The following is a 25088-nucleotide window of genomic DNA, read 5'->3' as shown; positions in this document are numbered from 1 at the left end:
TGAAATTAATGGCAGTTTACAAAGCATAATCTGTATGTCTGAGATCTTATCCTTTCAAAATCTCAATTGAATAAAGCCAAGAATACCTGCATAAATTCGAATCTCTCAAAAAATAAAGCTCTAGATCATGAGTTGAACTGAAAGTAACATTTGTCAAATGTGGTAAAGAAGTTTTCTTTGCAATCTGTTGATCTGCAAGAGAGTTTCCATTTTACTGTCTGTGGAGCAAATAACATTTGGAGCAGTTAACAGTTTAGATGTTTAGATGTTAGACGCAATATTCAAATCATTTTCTTGGTGTTTAGGATTTGAAGGATGAGAAGAAAAAGGCTAGAATGGCAGCATCCAGGGCTGTCCTTGAGAAATGCACCATGATGCTCCTGACTGCTTCAAAGGTGAGTGGTCTTGTGCAAGAGGATTACAGAAGAGTGAACTTGGATACATCACAGGACGTGGCATCTGGTAGGATAGCTGTCTGCTTTTTTTCAGCACTGCTTTAATCTTCATAACAAAAAGAAAATGGACAGAAGAAAATCTTTTTATTCTGAATAATTCTAGGAGTGCTACTTAATATCATAGTGGTTTCACAGAAAATATTTATAATTTTCCATACATGTACTTTAGCCTTGCTTTAGCAAAAAGTATTTATTTCATTATATTGTGTATGGTATCTGGTAATGTTTCCTTCTTTTTAAGACTTGTCTGAGGCATCCGGACTGTGAATCCGCTCGTATAAACAAGGACGGGGTATTTCACCAGATGAGACTAGCTTTGGAGCAGGTAATAGAAATTGTAACTGACTCTAGAGCGAATGGAGAAACTGAATTAGCTTCCATCAGTATATATTCTGGCATCAAAGTATTCAAGGTAAGAATAGAAGTTGGGCTGTTTTCTGTAATTTAAGGAATTACACTAAAGCTAGAATTAAATCTTTTTGGAACTCCAGATGGTGGGTAGTGTTACAACTCCTCAGCAGAGCAACTTACATAACTCTTCTAAGTATAAAATAATCTAACAAAAGGTTCGTATAATTTCTTTGCTGTTGCCAAAGTCAACTTGCTGACGCTTGCTGTCTACTCCCGGATCATGGAACAGAGTATATTCAGAACTACAGTGCTTTGTTGAGTTGATGCCTTTAATGTTGGATGAACTAATAGATTGTTATACTGACCAGAACTTCACTAAAATAGCTGCTGTTGAAGAATTCTTGGTTCTTAACTGATAGTATTTTTAAGATCTCACATACAAATATTTATCATTTGAAAATAATTTGGAAACTCAAACTTGAATATTTCAGAAAACTTTGAAGGAATTATTCTAAACTGAAATTGTGTCCTGGCTTACTTTATTTTTCATGAAAAACTCACTTCTAAATTTCATATTCAATTAAGAACAGTCAAATAACAAATATACTTTCTCTGGAGTCTGTAGTGCATTTTGAGTCTCATGCCCTTTCCAACCAAATATTTAGAAACCATACACCAAAAAGATTATATGGATGTGGTTTGTAGAGACCAAAGAGAACCTGAATACACAGTTGATTTCTGAAATTGTTACTGAACTGAGAATTTTTTTATTGACAGCAGATAAGCAGGAACGTATTTACTGTTTGTTCTGTCCAGTAATTTGCTGCTGATATTATTAGACTAAAAAACCCTAAACCTAAACTGGAAACTTTTCCTAAACTGGAAGTCTGGATACCAGCAAGTGTTTTTTTGTTACTTTGAAATTCAATGATTAAAAAAATCACTGAGGAGAAAAATAACATGTAATAGGATGCATCAGCTTTCTGCATTTGTACCACAACAACATAACCATGTAAAAGCACAAGGAATTGAAATGCTTCTTTTTCAGAATAAAGTGGAGGGTCTTCGTGAGAATCTTTATTTTATGTCAAAAGAAAACCTTTCAACAATGCTGGAAGTTATCCTGGAACACACAGAAGACTTTACAGATTCTGCCTACACCAGTCATGAGCACAGAGAACACATTTTGGAGCTCTCTAAACAGGCTAAAATGGAACTAGAGCAGCTGCTTTCCGTGTGGATGCAAGCTGTAAGAGCTTTTTCGCAAAGTAAATCTTTTCACCTCTACTTTGAAAAGAAACATTTAATGCAATGTTTCTTTTGATCTAGGAAGAGAGAATTGTGTATCTGTGTTGAAGGAAGCTTGAGATTTGTCTCTGCTTTTTCAGTTTCAGTACATTCTGTCCTTTCAGTACATTCTGTCTTCCTCTTGCGGTGGTTTTGCTTTAGGCATAGACTTCTAAATTTTAGGCACAAGGTGGTAGGCTAATTTTCATGCTGTTATTAGAAAGGAAAAGGCTAACAGAAGTGTGGTGCAGTCCTAAGCAGTTAAGACTTTTGGATGAGTATTTCAGAGACTTAAATTGCCTTGATTCAATGGTATAGCAACCACAGTTCTCAATTAAAGGAAGTTGGCCTATTGAAATGTAAAATATTCTAAAAATCAAACTTTTCTTAGAATTTTCTCATATTTGTTCGGTAGTTCTCCGAGAAATACATTTAGCCTATACCTGTCATTTGTCTTAATTTGTTCTGGGAAGACGATAGAATATACATGCACACAGATGAGGAAAAGATGGAAAACCATCAGAGAGATGTAAAGCTCTTAAGAGAGCCCAGATGTTGCCATTTCCGCTCACCATACTAGGAGTATATTTCCTATTAATAAGCAGAGTAACTGTGTGCTCAATGAAGAGTATTGCATAGTGTAGTTTAAAATTGAAGTGCTTTTAGCTTAGGTCAGTTGTGAGTTATAGACTGACATCATCTGTCTTGTCTTGGATTTTTGTTTTGTTCTGTTGTTAATGTGTACCAGTGCAAACCAGCTGGAGCTTACCAGAGAAGCTAGGGCTGTGGTGGAATTTTAAGTGGTTCTCAAATTCTTCTTCTGCCGGGTGTATCTAGCCTTGGCAAGTAATGATATATATTGTATTGGTTTGAGTGGGTGAATTTGTGTGGGGGTATTTATATACATATTAATCTGTGAAGAGGTAATGTCATTGCAACTATGGCCATATTAGTAATCCCTCCTAGGGGGATATTTTGGAGAAGGGTGCAAAATCCCTGCTTCATAACTCTTTTCCCAACACTTCTTGTTACTTTTCTCTTAGTTTCATAGCTGGTGTTTACAGAAGTTGAAGCTCAGTCTTGAAGTTGGCTAAACAAGATGTTGCTAGCTACAGTATTTGTTTAAATTAGACAATAATCTGAATTTTTAAAAGAATTATGAAGAAAATGCTTTTTTTGTAGCTCAGTGTAAACATTTGGGATAATGCTTTAAATATAACTTTATTTTAGAGTAGTGTTCCTTTATATTTTTTAAAAATGGCTAAAACTGATACTCTATTTTAGGACATTTAGATAGGTAAAGACTTTAGGAAGCTGCAGCTATAAAACTTAAGAAAGCCATTTTCCCAAATATTGCTTAGTGAGTTCAGAAATAAATTTCTATTGAACAGAAATAGTCAGTATTCTGACTTCACTATTATTCTTAAATTTTTGGTTTTTTTTAGCGATAGATGTCTCTATAAAATAATTCTTGAAATAAATTATATGCAGGATGGGCAACTGAAACCATTACACTTTTACATCTATAAATGCCATCTTTTAAAACAATTTGACACATGATGTGAACCTTGGGTTTCTTGAGTCTTGCCTAATGTTTCCTTGGTCTTTCTGTTAACAGCAAAACCAAAAGACAAAGGATCTCATGGAAGACTTGGAATTAGCCATTTTAAAAATGTGCCAGTGCATGAATGAACTTAAAAGAGAGGTAAGTGTAGCTTAAAAGAAACACAAAGTGAAGAAAACCTTGCATTTCTTGCTTTTCATGCATAAACTTGTAAAATAGGATCCTGTACCGCCAAAACTGTCTTTTATAGAAAAGAGTGGCTAATCAGAATTATATTAGGGAGGTCATATGCAAACCTTCTCTGTGTCCTTTCATACAGCTCATCAGAAATGCTAGACACACAGGCCCTTTGCTAACTAAAACAACTATCAAATAAATTGGAAGTGACTACCATGTATATAATCACAACTTTAAGTGTAATGACTAAATTTTGCTTGTGGATACATATAATTCCTTATTGAATCTTTTTCTTCTAGTGTGTACTTGAATTAATAAATTACATGTGATATATTTTTACATTTAACCTATTTTTAATTTTTTTTTTTTGCAGAAAACATCTTATTTTGGTTCTATTTTATATTTATTTATTTCCCTAGACTATTTACTTATTTTGGTGTGATAACTGTAATATTTAACGTCATGTATATTTTTCTTAGATAATTAAAACACGTCATATTTAGGTTGCAAAATATGCTAAAAGAAGAAATATACAAGAACTCTTACCATGGCAGTTGTGTTATATATTTATTATAAATCACTCTTTCCAAGCGTAAGCCACCAATCCCCACACAAAAGTAAGAGCTGCTTCTTTTGATGTGTGGAAGGGACTGTGCTTGCTGAGCAAGGTCTTTTTTTCCTCTTTATTTGGTGAATTGCTTTTGGGTCTTATTAGCTTCTCAAATTCAATCCAAATACAGAATCGCTGATCTCTGGTAGCTTCCTAAGTATTTGTAAAGCGTACAGATGTCTTTTCAACACCTTCCTATTACTGATCCTTTAAACAGATGGAGAAATCAAGAAAACAATGATGTACTTATCCTAGGCTACAGAACAAAGCAAAAATGTTAGAAAAGTATGGGAAATTTGCTCAGATTGAGCTCTCAACAGTTGTAGCTGGAAACACTTGACTAACAACAGCCTTTTTCCAATTAGAGCCCTGGCACAGGCTGCCCAGGGAAGTTGTGGAGTCTCCTTCTCTGGAGGTCTTCCAAACCCGCTTGGATGCCGCCCTGTGCCCTGTGCTCTAAGTGTGCCTGCTTGAGCGGGAAGTTTGGACTAGATGATCTCTAGAGGTCCCTCCAACCTCAGCCATTCTGGGATTCTGTGACTGGCGCCTGTTAGCTTTGTGTCCTATAAAATAATCATGCATCACCTTTTATTTAATGGGGGAAAAAATAAGAGCTTATCAAATCTGCAGTTGTCCTGAAGATCTGGAGAGTGCTTCAGACCTGTTTCAGTCTGCACTTTGTGGGAGCCTGCGTGCTAGGCCCTCAGAAAACAGAGACTGCGTAATTTTTTAGGCTTGACTAATAATTTTTACTGTGGCCTTCTATGTGCAGCAAGTCAATAGCAAAGCTTCTTTTCCAGGGTGACATTCACTTACTCTATCTGTAAGAGCAATCTCTTTCTGCAGTTCGTGCATCTGTTCAATTTTATTCTGTCTACCCCTTTGATGTAGCAGTTCCGCAGACAAAATCATGCTGTTCTCATAATGCTCTGAGTAACATCATTCCTGTGCTCCGAAGGAAGAGAAATAATTCCCTGTCAAAATAGTGTGCAGCTGTGAAATTAAAGGAGATCGTCAAGCCGGAGTGGCTGGAATATGATGTGCAAAAGAAATAGTTAATATCTTGTATTTTTCTTTTACCTCTGCAAATGTAAATCTTGCCAAACAGTCTTGCCCCCAGCTTTCTGTTTATAGAAACATCAATCAAAATGCAACAGAAACAACACATAATGCTTAAGCTAAAGTACTATGTAGGGGAGAGTCATAGAGAATTGTTTTCTGTAAATTTGCACACAAAGATGGCATATAAAAATGGTAGAATAGTGGGTTATTTATGCCCTTTGATGAGCCCCATATTAAATGTCATATTGCTAAAAACAAAACAAACTGTTTTCAAAATAGCAGAGGAAACTGAGGGAGTTTGGGTTTGTAAATCAGCAGATCCTATCTTCAGTATGCCTTGCTTTTGCGACCTGTAGAGTATGAAAGCTTGCTTAGTAAGAGTTTGTAAAATGCATGATCTTAATGCTAATCAGGAAGCAAATTTAGAGTAGTATGTCCTTCATTGTTTCTTGTATAGCGGTTAGATTTGTCTTTCATGCTAGATTAGCAGCAAGGTTTTGTGTATGCTCAAAGAAGACTGCCCTGTTGCTCCATCTCTGACTTCTAGTGTTGCAGTGAATCAATCCACAATTAGTTTCTGTGGTGATAAATTTTAAGTACTGTGGCACTAATTGAAATGTTTTTCAGATCCTAGGTGGATGATAACACAAGACAGGCTATTAAAAGTAGTTATTTCTGTTTTATGGAAAAAAATAGTTAATTTTTCTGCTAACACTTCAGTCTTAAGTGCAGTGTTCAAGTGCAGGCCAATTACTATTTTATATCAAGATGATACGTAGTCTGTGTGTAAATGGGAATTGCCAGTTCACATTCTAGCACAGCAAGTCTTGCAGATTAAATTTAGAGTTGACTGCATTTCTGAGATGAGTGGTGTGGCAGTTTTTATTTACATTCATTTAATGCGTTTAATTGCATTCATAAGAACTTAAAAATATTTTATCAAAAGTTTGTTGTATATATTCAGTGCCACCCAGGAAAAAAGATGAGTGTGATAATGCAAGACTTGTAACAGTCGTGACAGTGTTTTGCCATGTCTAAACCAGCTTTCTGTATCTTTGTTTTTGCCAACATTGCTTTTAAAATGAGGCTAATTACCGGATCACGTGGACCTGGGGAAAAGCAGCAGCTCTTACCTGTTGCAGTTGTGAAGCAGAGCCCTTCCTTCACACCATAGTTTCCATGGCTAATAACATGTGCCTGGATTTAGGAATGTATTTCAAGGGGGAGCTTCTCCTGTTGAGAGTGTAGGTTTTGAAACTTTTCTCAGATGCTGCTTGCTTGCAGTCAGGGTGCTTTCTACTTGTCTAAAACACTGTCTGATTGTATTCAAGATTTTCGTTTGCACTACTCAAATTAAGTTAATTAATGGAAACTTGATACCTAATGCACTGTAAACTCAGATGTTACGTAGCCCTGATTTGGTTCGGTTGGGCTGTGCTCTCCATGAGAAATGGAGTGGTGATCATATCATGCTCCTGCTAAGCTTAGTGCCCCACAAATTTGTACATCTGGTTGTTCCACCTATAGGATCATCAGAAGGCAGCACGATAGCTTCGTACTCTGATTCTACCCAGTTGCTTTTTTGTTTCTCTCTGTTTTTTTTTTTTTTTTTTTTTTTTTTTTTTTTTTTTTTTTTTTTTTTTTTTTTTTTTATCTTTGTACTTGGAGAATAATTGAAGAATTAAAGTCCCAGCTAATCTGTAGTCTACATATATATATATATATGAACTTTTATGACAGTACATTTTCTGCTTCTTGGAAAATTGATTGGTCATTAAGGTGATTCATTTCATAATGGATGCATTCGTTTTTCTTCTAAGGTTTCTCTCTAGTGTTTTTCTTTTCTTTTTTAATGCTACTCAAGCTTCACAGTGCAGCGACATCCTTGGCAGCAGATCTCCTAAAATACCATACAGATCATATGGTTCTGAAAGCCTTAAAAATAACGGGAGTAGAGGGAAATCTGGAAGCTATAGCGGAATATACTTGTAAGCTGGCCGAGCAGAAAGAACAACTTGTTGAGGTGAGTACACAGCTACCTTCATTTTCTCAGACACTTGGAAAATAGCTGCCTGGACCTCCTTAGGAAGGTCTTGGTCTGGTGGCTTTTTTTAAGGATTTTCATAATATACTACTGAATTCCTTCCTTTCTTTATTTTATTTTTTTCGAAACTCTGCTAGGATCTGAGCTGGATATATCCAACGAGGTGCACTATTGTTGTAGAAGCCATTCTGCTTGTGTATCTAGATTAGCTATAGGCTCAAATTCATTGTTTGGTTCAAGGTATTGTTAGTACATATGTTTTGGGTACAGATTATTCGTTAAAAACTAGGTTTCTAAATCTAAGTGAGATCATAGCCTAATATCTTCTCCATCAAGCAGCAGGCAACTGGCAACAGCTAAATGCAAAGACAAGTTTTAAGAATGATGAGAAATTAATGAATCCAATGAACTTGACCATTTTGAAGATTTTATTTCTAAATATTCTACATTTTGTAGCTTCTGCAATCTTCTACATGAAGATTTATTTCTGTATTGGGTAGAGGCTCCAGATATGGAAGTCTCTACTCAAACAGAACCTCCACATACCGATCTTGTGGCTTGTTTGCTTCTCTTTTATATACTATGGAGGCAGATATTTTTATTTTTATTTTTATTTTTATTTTTATTTTTATTTTTATTTTTATTTTTATTTTTATTTTTATTTTTATTTTTATTTTTATTTTTATTTTTNTTTTTATTTTTATTTTTATTTTTATTTTTATTTTTATTTTTATTTTTATTTTTATTTTTATTTTTATTTTTATTTTTATTTTTATTTTTATTTTTTAATGGAATATTCAAGAGTGCGTGCTTACATGTCTACTTCATTTCCACAAATTCTGTCATAGACTTAAGATGGAGCAGAAGTAATTGCACTAGTAGGAGACACACAAAGACAGGTGATACTGATGTGGATGATACTGGAAGTTATGACTGAAAGCGTTTAGTATTCATTAGTTTCTAAAAGTTACCTATCCTGCATGGAGCTTGAGTTTTTGTCCCAAAAGCATGGCTATGTAGAAACAGTGTTCTCAACTTCAGGGATTGACAAATAACTCTTATTTTTATTTCAGCTTTAATACTCCCTTTTCCTGTGACTAATCAATGCTTCTCTTTTAGTAAGAAATGGTGATTTTTTTTTTTTTCAGGCATAACTCTGGGGTAAAATGATTTTAGCTGAGACCCTACAATATCTTTTTATGATGAACGATATGACGAGTTTCGTATCTGCTTGGTCTGTTAATTCTCTTTGTGACCTGAAAACTCCTGTGTTTATTCCCAGGCTAATGCTGCTGCTACCACAAAGAGAGGGGGCTTGTATTTTGATTACTGTGAAAGGAAATAGTAATTCTTCCCTAGATTAATTTGATGCTGTTTTTCTCAAAGAAAATTCAGTACCCTGGATGGTGAAGACCTAAGTTTTACACATGTTAGATAATGGCTGAGTCATCCTCTCTTAGTGAAATCATCTATGTTACAATTTTTAAGTTCATTATATGTCTGATTATTTTCAGACTTATTCAGTAATAAGTATTGTTGAATTGTTTGTGTTTTTTTTTTCCTTTCCCTCGGTGATCTTTAAAAAAAAAAAAAAAAGATAAAAAAAAAAAAAAAAAAAAAAAAAAAAAAAGAGAGAGAGAGCTAAATCCTGGTTTGGAATGTATGTTGTAAACCCTTACTGAGAGAAACACATGGCTGTCATCCCAAATTAGTTTCTAAAAGGAAGTTATTATTTTTATTTTTTTAATTAGTAATGAAAGCATATTTTTACCATTCTTTTCTCTTTATTTTTAAAAAAATCTTTAGATGTGTCGTTTGTTGAGGCATGTTTCTGGAACAGAGCCCCTTGAGATTACTTGCATACATGCAGAAGATACCTTTCAGGTCACTGGCCCACAGGTATGCTTAGCCTTTCTTTTTTTTTCTTTTTTTTTTCTTCCCCCCTCACTGAAATAAAAGTTTTGGGTTCCTGATGCTGAAATTTATAAAGCAGTTTCTAAAAAGAATTGTATTTTACTCCTGGGCTTTATCATATTATTGTAGAAAGAACACACAAGCAGATCATCAAGCCTTCAAATGTCCTGCAAATACATTGCTCAGGCATCATGGCAATGGCTCAGGCAACCTTAATCGCCCATTTTGCTTGTGAGGGCCTTGTGCATTCATGTGCCACACTATTTACCGGGATTTCTTAGGATAGCATGTATTTTGCTCTCTCTGCAGATAATTTCTGCTGCAGAAACATTGGCATTGCATCCCTCCAGCAAGATTGCAAAAGAAAATCTTGAGGTGTTTTGTGAGGCTTGGGAGTCTCAACTGAGTGACATGTCCACATTGTTAAGAGAAATCAATGATGTGTTTGAAGGAAGAAGAGGTAAGAATGCCATGTACATATAGAAAAACGTGCTCCCAAAACAAAATGTCATCTAAACATTTTGACTGTGATTTGGGAATTAATGTTTTCTTTGAATACTAAGTAAACCAGAAACATATGGCAATATAGAATCTAGGTGGTCCTACGTAAATGTATTGGTAGTGAAGGTAGTGAATCAAGATGTAAATTAAATTTTGTCATGTTTAGTTTGTACCCAGTATTTCTGGAAAGTATATGTTCATGAATTCTATGCTATCGGCTTGCATTGTAATCATTTTCATAATGTAGTGAATGTAGTTATTTGATTTTTGAACTGCTGTCCTTTCCCCTGGATGGAATATCTGATGACTCTGCACAATCTTGGGATATTGCCTCTGGTTGGTAAGTTTATTGGTATTTGTACAACATGTAGAAGAGATTCTTGAAATCTTTAAGAAATAAATCTGTGTTTACTCTGCTTTTAGTATCTTCAGAGTAGGCTAATTTATCTTTAAGAATGGAAGCTACTCTCTATTTTGATGTAACTTTGCTGTTTTTTTTTTTCCAAACGATTACTTCAGTGTAGCCTAGTGTTATACTTCTGGTGGCTGTGTGTTTGTTTCAGGCTTTCAATTGAAATTGCATACAGATAGAATGTCATATACTGAATGTTTGTATTTTTAAGAAAAATCACTCAGGTTAAAAAAGGTAATAATTAAATATAGAGAATATAAATATAGAGATACAGAATATGCAGTATTCTGTATCTCAGATACAGAACAAGTACATCTGTATCCAGGTTAGATGGGAATTATATAATTCTTCATCCTGTCCTTGACACGAGACTGATGAGTAGAATTTATTTTGGCCGTTGAACTTTCCCTACTGGTTCAGGTTTTTGTGCAAGCAGTTATGAGAATTCATGTTCCATGTGGAGAGTCAAGTGACTTTCTTGGAAGGTTAAGGGCTTAGATAAACCTTCACCTAGTAAACGTCATTGGTAGCTCACGGTTTGGCCGCTGCTCAGCTAGTTGGTGTTACTCCTTCACTCCAGGCTACTTTCCCACAGTAGCAGGACAGGGGAAGAATGTGGGAATGTACTCAGTTTAGCTTAAGCTGCTGTGGAAAGTCGTCCGAGCTGAAGTGGTGGGTGCTTATTTGCTCTTTTCTGCCAACATCATTGCAAGGACAATAAACAAAGCGGGCAGCCACAGCAAAGCACGTCCTTGGCGCTAAAAATCAGTAGTTTTTAAAGTGCTATGGCACATTTCCAGCATATCCTGTAGTTAGTACCTTTTTGTTCTCGTATGGATATCAATAGCAGATCAGAAACGTTTTCTGCAAATCCTGTTTCCCAGTTTCTCCAGAGAAGCTCTGTGCTGGGCATGTGTGATGGTGCTGCTTGAAGCAGAGGGAAGAGCATGGGCAGGAGCTGCCAAACGTGTTCGAGTCTGCCTTGAGTGAGCCAGGGTGTAAGGAAGGACCAGCTTTACCTGTCGGACATAAACAGATTAGTCCGTTTTTATTAGGATGGCTCTTGTTCACCCTTTTCTTCACCATAAAATATTTTAATACTTTGTAGCCTTCATTCTTCACGTTGCCTTCGGTGCATTAAGTCTTGTGCGGCCAAAAAGATGCTTAAGGAATCTTGTCTCTCAGGCCCAGCCTAGTAAAGGGCTTCACTCAATTAATATCAATCTCATCATTTGATATTAGTTATCAGTATCTCCTCAAAAATAATTGAGTCATCTGTACTGTACTGTTTTCTAATTTTTTTTTTCCTGTGTTGTTGTCTACCAGTCCTTTTGTTTGCGGGCTTTCCTTTGTTAGACATCAGATTGACTAAAAAAGATGCAAACCAACAACAGCGAAAAAACCTTTTTGCTTTCAGAAAATACCTTAAATGCCACTTTACCAGTTCAAATATTTTACTCCCTTAGAAAAGTACCTTAGATGATCCAAGTGAAAAATTGTTTGAGACTGCAAAAGTTTTACAAATGCCACTTTTCCTCCAAAAATGATGTAGTTTCATGATATTGTATAAAAATCTTATTTCTTCTTGTCTTAATGCTGAGGTTGGTAGAAGTTTATTTTACAGTGTGAATGTAACAAGTGCTTTATTCCTAGTAAATGGTGATTGTATGCAATAGAAGATATAGCTATATTGGGATGTTATATATATTTTTCTCCCTGTTTTAAAAGCATATTTTTTTACTAATGTTCTAATGGTTGGCTTTGGTTAGAGAGTTCAGAGGCAAAAACTGAACGGTGACTAAAATGTGCTGGACACATCTAATAAAATAAGCATTTTTTTTCTGATTGTAGTAGATTCATGTTGTTTAAACTTGTAAATCTGCTGATTTTACAAATTGCGTAATTCTTTATCGAATGCTTTTTATCCTATCAGCAAGTCAGGCAGCTTGCTTACTGAGGTTCAAAACTCATATGGATAGAGAGTCAAATTTAGTTGTGAAATGAGTATTTCATCCAGCTTTAATGGGATGATACCACGGATTGCCTAGACTGAGCTGGGCTCCTCTTTGGCCCCGCGTGTGTGCGCCCACGGGGGTCCCTCTGCACGCGCGGGTATGTGCACCGTGCGGGAAGGGTGACCTTCGTTCACATTCCGAAATCCTCTTTGTGCTTGCAGACCTGTTGAGTGTAGCAGAGTTGTTTCTCTTAATCCTAAAACACCGTTAACACTTTTCTGCATCGTATTTTGCCTTTGAGAAGTGTCTTGTTTGAACTTCCTTGCTTGTGAAGTCTTAGGGAGAGAGACTGGCACCTCCAGAGCTTAGTTTCGTAAATCTAGTGATTTGGTTTATGTGGATCTAGTGATTTGGTTCAGCTAGCGGAGGTGCCTGTGTGCTCTGCACTCACCTGACCATGCTCAGCTTAAAAAACACTATTTTAAGTCTGTTAGTTACTTAACTTTGAGGCTCTTGCATTTTGAAATGAATCACCTAATGTAAGTATCTTTCATTGAGGACCATATTCAGTCATTTAGGTGCCACATAGTCGTATTTTTTTCTTCTGTCCTTTCGGTTTCAGCCTGTTGGAGAAGAATGTGAATAATCCCCTTGATGGCTCCCCTGTTTTTTGGTGTTAAAATGGCTTGTAATGATAACTTAATTTTCTGTGCTTCTCTGTTTTGCACACTTGGTTTGAGAGAACTTAGTTTGGATGGATAGGGGATACAGGTAACAATTTTAGAATTAGGAAAGTAGAAATCTAGAAAGAACAGCGAAGCAAAGGTGAAGGAATCCTCTTGCGAGGTAAGAAATTAGGTCAAGAGCAGGATTTAAAGAAGTTAGGTAAGAAATTAGGTCAAGAGCAGGATTTAAAGAAGTTAAAATAGAGAACTGGGGGTGTGGGAAAGACATGTCTAGAACTGCTAGAAAGCAGAGGTGTGCAAAATAAGATTGGGAGATAAAAAATGAAATAATAACAAAAAGGCAAACTGGAAGAAATAAAAGGAATGTTATAATACAGTGGAAAAAAAAGTATTTGTATTTCAAAAATTTTCTCTGCTATTTTAGCCAAAATCGACTTTCAAAATATTACAGTTACTTTTAAAATATGACAGTTAAGTAGGTGAAAAGATATATATGTGTATTCCATCAGTGGAATAAAATATAAATTATGTAATTATACTGATGTCTAACTGCATCCTGAAAAAGAAAATGGCTTGATAGTTCACTCCCCACCTTGTGAAACTTCTAAGACCTCTAACCTGGGAAGGGGAAAGAAGAGGTGAACTTGGGAGCATGGAATTCAAACTGCCAACTTCTCAGGATTGAGAGACACTTGCCAGTTTGCTGAAAGGTCAAAAAAATAAAAGAAATCAAACCCAGCACATGTAGCATGGATCTGTCCCTGATGGGAAACAACAAACTTCCAAAAAAAATTTTTTTTTTTTTTTTTTTTTTTTTTTTTGGCACACAACAGAACTGTCTTCTGAGAATTCAGAATGGGAATTTGTTAGATACTGATAGAGGAGGAGGAAACATCAATCTCTGTCTCTCTTGGGGGTTTTGCTGCTCGTCTTCTGTTCATCTGGGTGCATGGGCTCTGTGCAAGCCCAGTACTAGCTCAGACAGACTTTCCTCTCCTGTTGTAATAAAAATAGATGTTTAAAGTCTTATGGTGGCTAGAGGCTCCTAGTCTTGGCTGCTAGTTTCTCTTCTATTAGTAATCTTTTTTTATTCACTTCTGGAAAATACCTAGATCTTTTTTATTCCCTATCTCTGGCTCAGATTGAAATAACTGAGGCCTCTTGGGATGCTGTACTTTGCAACAAAACGAGTACACCCAGTGATAGCTGCTTAGTCTTTGGAGAGAGAGCCTCTTTACTTAGTCGTGGGCAGAACGCAAGGTAGGAGAGGCCTAGTGGGTGAGTGAAACCCTTAAGAGGAGTCACGCTTAACTGGCAGTTACTGAGAGCTAAAATCTCAACAGCGGGGAGTTCTTGGCCTATCTCTAGAAGCCTAAGACAGAGTAGAAGACCTCTGTTAACTGTCAAAAAGGGAGGACTTGCAGGTAAGTAATTTGCTATTATAGTACCAGAACTTAAGTTCTTACCTGAGTAAAATGTGTGATCCCATTCCTTCAAAGTGCATACAAATTTGGGTATAAATATATGTGTTTTTCTTAGGAGAGAAGCGTGTCTACCTCTCCCTGCCCAGACCAGGGGTAAGTTGCTCTGGGGACTCTTGTGTTTGCATCCTGTCTGCTGCTAACTAAGCGACCTGACGAGGGCACGGCGGTGTGTGGGTGACGGGCATCTTAATGGGGTGGCTGACAGGAAAACCTTGAACTTGTTACATTTTTTAAATGAACAACAAACTCCAAAAACTAACAGGATTAACACACGTTAATCTCCTGCTTTGATTGTAGTTGAACTTTAATTCTTCTTTTATAATAGGACAAACTTTACTTCCGCACTATATAATAATAAATGCCCGTAGCAGAACAGTGTTCATTTACACGATGATAAATTAAGTCCTGGTGATACTTTTTTATTTTTTAAAAGTTGTTGTCTGAGCTGACATTCTGTATTTGTCAGTTCTCCTATCAGGCAAATAGGATGGCTGGCTGCACATAAGAATGGATAAAATGACAAGTCCAAGTCTAAAATGACAAGACAACAAATATTCTGAAGTTTCTTCAAACTTAATATTTGAATGAATAGTATTCATGCTTGGTTATTGTTCTAGAATGTTTGATTTCTTGAATTCCCTTTAGCCTAGCAGCTTGAGCTTCCACCACGATACTGTCAAACTTAAATGACATTTAGGAGCACAAGATCATAAACTTTTTGCCAAATCTTTTAAGAACTGCAATCACATTTCTAGTGCGTAGGCAAAATTAATATTGTCTGATCTGGATACACATTTTAGGATTCAATTTAAAAAAAAAATAATTAGAGGGGACACTGCCATGCAGACTAAACAGTAGGAAGTAGATTAGAGTAGGAACTTGAATAGATGTATTTTATTGTTGTCCAGATTAATTTTGCACACACAGTGAATAGTAGATTTTTACTAAAGGCTTCCTGAGTTTCACTTGCATCAATAGCAGCTCCTCATGGTTTTCAAACAAGGTTGTCAGTCCTGCACACTCATTACCCTACCTCTTCCTGTGGCTAATGCCTCTCCAAACTATGATTCCAACTTTGTACTTCCCGTTTCTCCACACTCCAGTTTTTATATGTGGACTGTAGCTGCTGGATTCATAAGTTCCTGGGTTCATTAGTTTCTGCTGTCTTTGCACAGCGACAGATTTATGAAAGCTAAGACCAAGAATTGCTGCTGCTACAAACAGCCCATGCTGTGGATGTATCCAGTGCAGTTTTTAACCTTTACATTATCTTATTTGGTATTCCACTTACGTCAATGAAACTGGTATTTTTTGCTTAATCTGAGCCAAGCTTAATCTGGCCTTGCAGCCAGAAAAAAAAAAAAAAAAAGCTTTGGATACTTAGGGCAGAAAAAGGAGCGGAATCCATAGAAAGGTCTAAGTGTCACTATTAATTTCCAGCTATTTCAGCAAGATGACCCAGGAAGAGATACCTGCATCATTGTACCAACAGGTTTCACCTGAGACCAAAGTTGGTTAAGCCAGTCCCTGTTACAGCAGTATCATCCTTGATGGGAGAAACAGTGTAATGTAGTCCTTGGCTGAGTGTTTATTTTGTATTAAGAATTAGTGAGGTTCTGAGGGAAGGAGGGATAGTAGCATATGAAGAGATGGAGAAGGGACAGAGTCTGAGAACTGTGAGAGGAATCTGTTCCTTAAATTTTTTGCTGTGTTTGTAGGCCCAGGTAGCACTCCCTTATGCCACTAGAGAAGAAAAATCTAATCAGAGGCTGAGCTTTTACTGAAAAGCCTGTCTTAAGCCATTGAAACTCTTCTGCAAAGTTTACTTCTGATACAGCCATGACTTATGACTTGTTAGTAAAATTATTAAGAATTCTTTTTATTTAAAAATATTTTTTTGTTTGAAACAGAAGCATAACACAAATCTGAAAGCATTAAAGCCAGTCAAATTAGACACTGAGGTAAGATGTCATCGTTTTAGTAACAAATCTTTTAATTCTTTCTTTTGACTGCAGCGTGGGTTTTCACTTGTCGTAAATGTACTTACTATTTACAGGAACAAGCCAAAATTGCAAAACTTGGATTAGAACTGCATCTGCTAACATGTGAAGTAGATTCCGAGACAGAGAAATGGGAGGATCAGGAGAATAGATTGGTGCAACACGTACAAGGCATGTCAAGTATGGCCTACTCCATGTACTTATTTACCAGGTAATGGTGCTGTAGGTGGAGCGTTTTGGTGAGGAGGAGAAGCATTAGAAGTAGTTGGTAGGAACAAGGGGAGTAAAGAGGAGCATCAGTGCACTTTAGTTAAAATCAGCTTTTTTTTTTTTTTTAAACTTAGAGCTGGTTAACTGAACAGCTAACCTTGTTAGTTAGCTAAAAAACAATAATTTTTGAAGTGTTAAATTTCTTTTTTGTTGCAGAGTATCTGTATAAACAAGTTTAGGAGAGGGAAGAAAAATAAAGAAGTGTGTACATCGTTTGCTTTCAAAGCTAAGAGAATTAAAGCACAGGTGTATAACTGTAGCTTAGAATTACTGATCTTTGCTGTTCTGAAAGGTGTATCTTCTGAAATTAGCCTTTGCAAGGTCAGTCTTTTTATTACAAAACAATTCTTCTTATAGAAGAATTTAGACTTTTTTTTTTAAATGCAAGACTGTTTTCACATAGCAGTCTAGTAATACTCAGGATGTCAGACACACAGATTTCTGTCCTTATTCTGCTAATAAGACCTAAACTATTCCTGCCTAATTTCTCAGTAGTGTTCTTTCCACTGAGGTATTTATATATTATCAAATGGGGCTCCCATAATAATACTGTTTCTCATTTGCAAAGGGTTTTTTTTGTTTGTTATAAAGTGCCCCAGTAGATCAATAATACAAATATACTTGGCCATTTTAAGCAATAACTGAATAATTTGATTTTGTACAAAAATTTTGCACTTTGTGCGTTACCTAGTTAAATGACTTAATTGTCCATGTTCCCCTATTCGCTCTAACCTTTGTGTGTTCATTTTTAAGCATTACACTGACACTATTGAAAGGTAACTTTACTAACTTAATTCTTAACTATGAGAAATTGAACATTTACTGTCTTTACTTTTAGATTTTCAAAAGAAGTTACGTGTGTGTGTGTGTGTATTCTACAGTTAGTAAGTTTGTAACAAAATAAGTTTTTCATTCTTGTATTCTCAGTTCCTTTTGTGTGTTGCAGAAATATTTCACCTTAGAAGAGAGCAGAGGTTTAGTTGCTTGCACAGCGGGGAGGGAAGCACATGACCTTATTTTTTTCCTATCCAATAAGTGAAATAAGATTCCTCACGTCACAAAATGTTTCGGGGTAAAGAGCTTTTCAAACTGAGTGGAAGGGAAATGGTGGAGCATTAATTAGTTGAAATGCTCTGCCATTGCAGCATGCGTATTAATGAAAAAAAATCCTTACCATTGCTTTTTAAATACTTGCACAAAGGCAGTTTGTAGCATTTATAACACTATTTTTAAAAGAGTTATAGGCAGCATTTTAGGAGACTGCACCAGTATCTATCATAAATATAGGTATAGTACAAAATACGCTGCAAGGACTTAGGGATCACATCTTGCCTTTTCATTTTACAGACTTTGTGTGTGTGTGTGTGTGGTGAGAGAGCTTATAAATTATTTTAGTACCAGGCAAAATAACCTGCAATCTGTACATGTCATGTAGTCTGTTTTCATTATTCCCCACAGAGGAGAAGGCCTGCTGAAAACTACCCAGGACTTATTTCATCAAGCAGAGGTAATATATTAAAAACAAACAAAATATATTAACAAACAAAAACGTCCACAGAATTAGGAACTCTGAATGAAGAAACAACTGGAATCTTTAACTCTTCAATTCTTTACACAGAAGTACAGCACATCACAAATGGACTAGTGATTTTATTTTTTATGCAGCAAAATTCTGGTATGTACTTTTGGGGAGTTAATATTCCAGTGTTTGGATAGTAGCTTAATTAAGACAATATTCTGTAAACTTTGATAGATTCGAGTTAGAAGTGGAAATGTCAAATTGAATGTCCATTATGGCCAATATAAAAGGACATCAAGGCATTAGGGTTCTTCCTCTTGTTACTTAGCTCAGTCCATTATGGGGTAAATAGATATTCCATCCACCTCTGAACAGCAGTATCCTTACAAGAAAGGAAGAAGAGGTAAGAGTTTGAACAATACACAAACAAACAAACAAACCAAAAAAAAAAAAAAAAAAAAACACCCCAGAAAAGGCCAAATCAGGGAATGTAGGGTGACATTTTAAGATACATGCACGTGCTTGTAGAGTGCTCCATTACTAAAAGTAACTGGAAAGTATTTTTTAATGTGAAATGAAAACCTTTAAACTTTGCCTATGTGGGAGAATGGTGGTTGGGAGAATGGTTGTAGTGTACCTTAGTATTTCAGAGGTCACCATGAAATGCTCACGTTAATGTATGCAACTATTGCAGATCTTTTCTGCTACTCTTACATTATAGTATGGCGCTTAGTAAAACAACAAATAAAAGAGTGAGCCTAATGTTTAATTGTGGTTAATTGTGTTATACTCCCTTTCCTCCATTCAGATTTTCGCTACAGAGGGCACAAAACTTGCTTCAGCTTTTCATGGCGTTTCTGATCAGGTAATGTATGGCTACTAAGATAAGTCTGTCAGCTGAGGTGCAGCTCCCTAAGTCTGTCACCCTGGGACTTTGATGGTAATGCTGAAATGCTGCCTCCTTCAGTAATGTGTAATTGCAGTCTCCAGCACTAAGCAGTTCTCTTCTCCTGACCCCCGTTTCAGCTACATGACGATGGGAAACGGCTGCTTCTGTTGGAGAGTGAGAAACTGGTCCCCATGTGCCAGCAGCTTCAGATCACAGCAAGAACCTCTGCCCAGGGTAAAAGTGCCACATTTACTAAGGTAAGGATACAAAGAAGCCATGCAGACCTGCCTTGTTTTGAAATCCCACCATCTACCCATTTCTGTTCTTGTTAAAATATGAAATGGTTTTTGACAACACAGTGTCTTGGGGTGACAGAAGACAATGAAAAGGTCAAAAGTTAACTTTCAGGCTGTTCCACAGTATTTGTTTTCTGCTATGTGATACCTTGTTGTAGCTCCTTATGTTACTGCAACTACTGCCCTTTCTGAACTACTGCATACACTTAAAGTATTTTGAGAAGCTGCTATGCCAAGTATTGACAGTAAAAACTGTTCCTCTTGATGAAAATAGGTCTATTGGGACAGGTCTATACAGTATTCGTGACCCAAGCAATTTATTGCACTGCATTGTGTTGGGGTAAAAACACCTCTGCTGCAGAACTGTTTTCTTGCTCTTATGCTCGTGCGCTGTGCTTGTGCACTGGACTAAATGGAAGCTCTCATCTGCTTATAGCTATGTCATGTTTCTGAAGGGCCCAACTTTGTAACCTATCCTGAGAGTTAGACAGGTTTTAAACTTGAAGTCCTCAATCCTTAGCTAGCTTTTTAGTATAACTGATGTCAAGGTAAGGCTTATGTGATTCATTACATGACTCTAAATGATACTTGCATGACTTAAGGCAATAGAAAGATACCACAAATTACGATGGACACATACTTTCCAGAGGCCCTTTTAGGTAAATGAGCTGTAATACCTAAGAGAAGAATATTAAAACGCTCATGCTCATAGCTCGTAGCTCATGCTATCAGGGGTCCTTTTGGGGGCAGTATTCCTCAGGTATCAAAATGCATTGTGGAAACTTTCCCCATTGCCAATACTCAAGTTTTTAAACACTACAAAGTTGAGCTGTACTTTTTTTCCTTCTTCTCCTTGCTTTCCAGGTTAATTCCTGTAGCTTAGTTTTCAACAGTGAGGTTTGTATTCACTTATAAACTCAGATTTGTTAGGAGTAGGTTCTTTTGGTATGTGTCCCCTTCTCTTGTTTCCCAGCTCAAGTCTTTTGACCCAGAGACTGCTACTCTAGTGTATTTAAACAAAAAAAAAAAAAAAAAAAAGAAATATTATCCATTGAAACTTGAAAGAACAGTTTATCATTATTTCATGTGTTAAACAACTGCCTAACAGAAGTAAGCAGCGGTGTTACGCTAGTGCAACTCTCTTTTCAGGTTGATGCATGCATTCAGAGAACAAGGAACGTGATGACTCTGTTATGCCAACTGCTTCCACTTTGCTGCAGATTACTGAGAAAGGTGAGTTGTTTCTTTTAAATCAAATAATTAAAAAAAAACCCTCCCTCTTAAACAAAAAAAAAAGTAATAATCTCTTTGTTCCCTTACAGAACAGATTGGGAAACACCTGTCTTAAACCTGCTCCACCGTGGAAAGAGAACAGAGCACAAACTAGTACAAATGCGCGGGGCACAGAAAGGACAGAGATGCTTGGCCTCAAGTCTTTAGAAAATCATGTAACAAATAAGACAATTTTAGAGCAAGGAATTACAGCACTAAAAATGTAGGGGCTCCATTTGAAAGTAACACTTTTTGAAGTTATGATATTGCTTTCATTTGTGGAAAGTCCAAACTGGATTAAAATGATAGACTTTTGTCACAGTTGATATACATCATGTTACTTAACAGATTGACTAGTGTAATTGATAGCTATTTTTATAATGTGAATGGTCCCTATTGATACTAGTTTTGTATATAATGCTTATGAATGTTTAATGGATCTTTCAATGCAAAGATGCTGCTAACAGACATTTTACATAAAGAACCTCGTGCTGAATATACTATATGGAACACTACTGTTGAAGTTTGTAAACTTACCTCTGGCCTATTTTTATCTATCTATTTGATAAAACGGGACCAGAAAAATAATCTGAAAGCCATAGCCTAAAGCACTGAATGTTTCTTAGCTAAGAGTTTTACCTGCAGTGAAATAGTCTAGGAAAAAAAAAAATCAGCATCTGCAATGTTGAGTTTTAGTCTCACTGACATAACTCCTGTTCCCCAAAGTATATTTGCAAATAATTGCTACTCTCAATTTAAAACTTTTTTTCCTTATGCCATTATTAGTTTTAGATCTTTTTGATTAGAACTTATTGAGCGCTGTTTGAATTGTCTGTAGAATTACTTGGGTATTATGTAGACTATTTCATTTAGAATTTTCATTTAAAAAATTATACTGATGATGACAAACTTGTGTATAAAGGGAATTATTTGACTTCAAGTTGTTATGAAAATATAACCTGGTATGAAATACTTATTTTCAAATTTATCTTCTCTTTGTATTCAGGCTCCTGATGTTGTCTTCAGTTCACTTTTCTCATGCTTGATGTCATTTAGTTAAGCCAAGTTAAATAATAGCTGAATCATGGGATTTTTTTCCTGTGTATGTTCTGCTTGCACTGAGCAGAACCATGCTCCCCAGCATAAGAGAAATGTGCTTTCTCTTTCTTTCTCATTTCTAATGTTACAAGTTTGAACATATGAACTACTCGAGCTACTTTATTCTTGTGTGAAACAAGTGTTTAAACTCCACTTTTAAAAGCAGACAGTGGGCCTTTCAGTGCTATGGAAGTTATAAAGTACAAGCAGTTTATTTGCTATCAAATACAGATGATACCCACATACTGAAATTCATGAAGAATTAAGACGTTTCAACAAAACTTCTTCGTACTCCTTCTGTGTCAGAAGTCCTTGAGTTATACTCTTGCTTTCTTCAAATTTGGGTAGAACCACTGCTATGTATCCTTCAGTTGATGGCTAGACAAGTAAGACTAAAGTTAGTACTGAAATAAAAGTTACAAAATACAAAGCAAGGAAAGCTTCTTACCTTCTCTTGCAGAAGAGCTGGGTTATTAAGAATGTTTTCATTCACTTCTATCAGTCGCCCTCGTATACAGCTGTGAAAGTTGAAAGTAGATTCAGTGGAAATGAACACTGAGTCAAGGTAGGAAGAAAAGGGGAAAATTCTTACCTATAAATGGTGTACTCTTCTCCATCGGAGGAGGATATCCTGCACAGAGGGGCAAATTCTGTTAAAAACTGAGCTCCCTGCATTTGGGGGAGAAAAAAAAAAGTTATTTTGAGTTACCTAAGGCTTTTCAAAGTGTTATTTTCAGCACTATAAGAAGACTGTATGCTTCAGAGGAAAGGAGGGAACAGTTTCTAGGTACGGGTCACTGCAAGTTACAGTTACACTGCCAGAAGGGAAGGTGACAGCAGTTACCTGCACAAGCCAAGATGAGGCTTGTCAGAGTTTACTAATCATAATTTTTCTTGTGGCATAACAAATTTGTAGATTAATCAATTACAATTGGCAAGTAGAGGAAAAAAGGCTTAAAAGCCTTGGTTTGAACATCACTCAAAATCACCAGTGACCTAGAAGCACTACTGCACCTAGCTCGGCATAGTCAAACAAGCGACTTTACATGGTCTGAATTCTTTAATTGTGGAGGAGCTGTATTAAAATGCAATGGTAATGCTATAAGTTTCTCCCCTAGAAAGGACAGAAAGGCCAAGGCAGTTTGAGAGATTAAGATGAAAACTGGCCATACCCTTTTTGACTTCCCAGAGACCTTATTTTGTAGTCTGCTGCAGTTGGCACTGATTTGGTAATTAATGCTTTTAATTGCTTTTCCATTCTGAAGAAGAGGATGCGCTTCTGCCAAGGTGATGACACAAATTCTGCAACAAGAGTTACAATTATTATATTGAATCTGTGAAAAGCCAGGCTCTCATATGCTTCAAGGAAACTCCACAACATTCTGTGCCTTTACTGGTAGAATGTAACAAAATTATAGTGATTACTTCATTTGTCCTCATAGTCTAAAATTTTAGAAAGTCGGTATTGTTGGAGGCCCAGCCTTCCACAATATTCTTCCTCTACAGATTGGTAAGAAAGTGCAGTTCATGTTACTGCAGTCTGAGTCACAGAACAAGAAAACATAGTGAGACCTGGCAAGAACAGCCAGTTCTGGGTGCTAACATGGGGTATGAGCAGGGTAATCCAAAAACAAACATCCTATTTATCTGAGCTCAGAATGACGGTGATTACTGACTGCAGCTGAGTGACAAATTTTCCTTCCCTACACTTCAAATTCAGCTCATTTTCCTCAAGGAAACTCACCCCAAGAGTTTGCTGTGCTGGATAAAGTTGAAAAGTGAACTTTGGCGTAAATAACTTAGAGCAGTCCACAGAGAAACAGCTTTATTTCTGAGATACTAGATTGCAGCATAGAAAGAGCAGACCTCTTAGTTAACAAAACCCCAGCTTTTAAATAGGAGCCAAAAGCAAATGTGCTGTTTAACTTAGAGCTATTTTATCCAATATTGTGCGCACTTTGAGCATCCTCAGTTTGTTTGTGTTGTGATAACTGAAGCAGATGTTCACACACTACTTTTGATGGAAAAAGTCTCAGACAGGTAAGGGTGAATAAAAGGGCTATTAGTGGAGAATAGTCACAGCAGATAAATGCTCCTGTGAGCTGGGTCTCAGGTACCCTCTTTGTGCTTCATATGCACAAAGGTAGATTATTTCTTGTCACAAGACTGCAGAATTTAAAACAAGGCCAGCTGTACAGAGCAGGCCTACTGCCACCACTCTTCTAGAACCATGCTTAATATACAATTACATAGTGCCTAGAACTTGCCAATAAACAAAGAGATGACAACATTATGCTTCTGTTTAAGATCCATTAAAAAAAAAAAATGAGAGGACTAAAATTATGTATGAACATAATGCTAACTGCAATGGAAAAAGCAGCTCTTACTCTGCTCTTTCTCCTTAGCCAGGTCATAGTTTCATGGAATCACAGACTGGTTAAGGTTGGAAGAGACCTCTGGGTCATCTCGTCCAACCGCCCTGCACCCACAGGGTCACCTGAAGCACGTGGCACGGGGCTGTGTCCAAGTTAAAGCTCTCCCTGTGCTGCCCCCTCTGTCCTGCAGGCAGGTTCCCGGTGCCCGAGGCTGGTGCGACCCGGCCTGCTGCTGCTGCGGCCCTCGGCGCGCGCTGCTCCACGTGCCCCTGGGCAGGGCAGCAGCGAAGCTGCCTTCCCTGGACACCGGCCCCCGCCCTTCCTAGGAGGGTAATTTGGGGCTGTCATCTAATCATTACAGCTGAGGCCGGGTAAGGTAACAATTTAGCAGCAAATCCTGCATGAGTTGGAACTATGGCTGTGAGTTACAGCTAAATGCACAGGCACCGCAAGCAGGGTATCTCGCACAGCCCGGGGCCCTGCCTGTCCGCATTCCAAGGCGCAGGAACACCGCTGCTTGCAGACGCGTGAGCAAGTCCTGCTGTCTGCTGTTTCCTGCAGCAGCAGCACCTACGTGACCCCCGCTACGAGGAGGGTCGTGCCAACCGCCCCGCGGGAGCAGGAGCGCACGGGGAGCCCGGGCGCTCCCCGCGGCAGCCGAGCGCGGGGGGAGGCGGCCGCCCCGCCACGGCCGCTCACGGCCCGCGCCCGCGGGCGCCACTCGCCTGTTGGAGTGCTGCAGCACGCAGAAGTCCTCGCGCGGCCGCCCCTTCACATCTGCAAAGGCACAAGCAGCGGTGGCTGCAGCGGCAGCAGCGCCGCCCGCCGCCGCCAGCCGCCATGGCGCTACCTGGCTTGTACCAGCGC

The 25088-nt window shown here is 37.4% G+C and overlaps 2 protein-coding genes across 3 annotated transcripts in view; one reads left to right on the top strand and one right to left on the bottom strand.

Annotated features, from left to right (window-relative positions):
• CTNNAL1 (catenin alpha like 1) overlaps positions 1 to 21619 on the top strand; it is a 41058-nt gene extending 19439 nt beyond the window's left edge. For both annotated transcript variants that reach the window (XM_026038388.1, XM_026038386.1), the window contains exons 5-19: positions 306 to 395; positions 697 to 867; positions 1855 to 2055; positions 3712 to 3798; positions 7371 to 7529; positions 9357 to 9449; positions 9774 to 9924; positions 14558 to 14595; positions 16413 to 16463; positions 16559 to 16713; positions 18231 to 18279; positions 19100 to 19156; positions 19318 to 19437; positions 20626 to 20709; positions 20799 to 21619. In XM_026038388.1, the coding sequence (XP_025894173.1) occupies positions 306 to 395; positions 697 to 867; positions 1855 to 2055; positions 3712 to 3798; positions 7371 to 7529; positions 9357 to 9449; positions 9774 to 9924; positions 14558 to 14595; positions 16413 to 16463; positions 16559 to 16713; positions 18231 to 18279; positions 19100 to 19156; positions 19318 to 19437; positions 20626 to 20709; positions 20799 to 20975 (1683 nt within the window). In that variant the 3' untranslated portion in view covers positions 20976 to 21619. The remainder of the gene's footprint in view (positions 1 to 305; positions 396 to 696; positions 868 to 1854; positions 2056 to 3711; positions 3799 to 7370; positions 7530 to 9356; positions 9450 to 9773; positions 9925 to 14557; positions 14596 to 16412; positions 16464 to 16558; positions 16714 to 18230; positions 18280 to 19099; positions 19157 to 19317; positions 19438 to 20625; positions 20710 to 20798) is intronic.
• A 426-nt stretch (positions 21620 to 22045) lies between these two features.
• Positions 22046 to 25088, bottom strand: part of FAM206A (family with sequence similarity 206 member A) — a 5671-nt gene continuing 2628 nt past the window's right edge. Inside the window, exons 2-6 of the mRNA XM_026038384.1 lie at positions 24947 to 25071; positions 23019 to 23148; positions 22439 to 22515; positions 22295 to 22364; positions 22046 to 22224 (exon numbers count right to left, since the gene is read on the bottom strand). Of these exons, the coding sequence (XP_025894169.1) occupies positions 22099 to 22224; positions 22295 to 22364; positions 22439 to 22515; positions 23019 to 23148; positions 24947 to 25071 (528 nt within the window). The 3' untranslated portion in view covers positions 22046 to 22098. The remainder of the gene's footprint in view (positions 22225 to 22294; positions 22365 to 22438; positions 22516 to 23018; positions 23149 to 24946; positions 25072 to 25088) is intronic.

This window comes from Nothoprocta perdicaria, unplaced genomic scaffold, assembly GCF_003342845.1.
Source record: "Nothoprocta perdicaria isolate Ctin4 unplaced genomic scaffold, notPer1 scaffold_209, whole genome shotgun sequence".
Lineage (NCBI taxonomy): Eukaryota > Metazoa > Chordata > Aves > Tinamiformes > Tinamidae > Nothoprocta > Nothoprocta perdicaria.
This window is presented reverse-complemented; position numbering and strand designations above follow the sequence as displayed.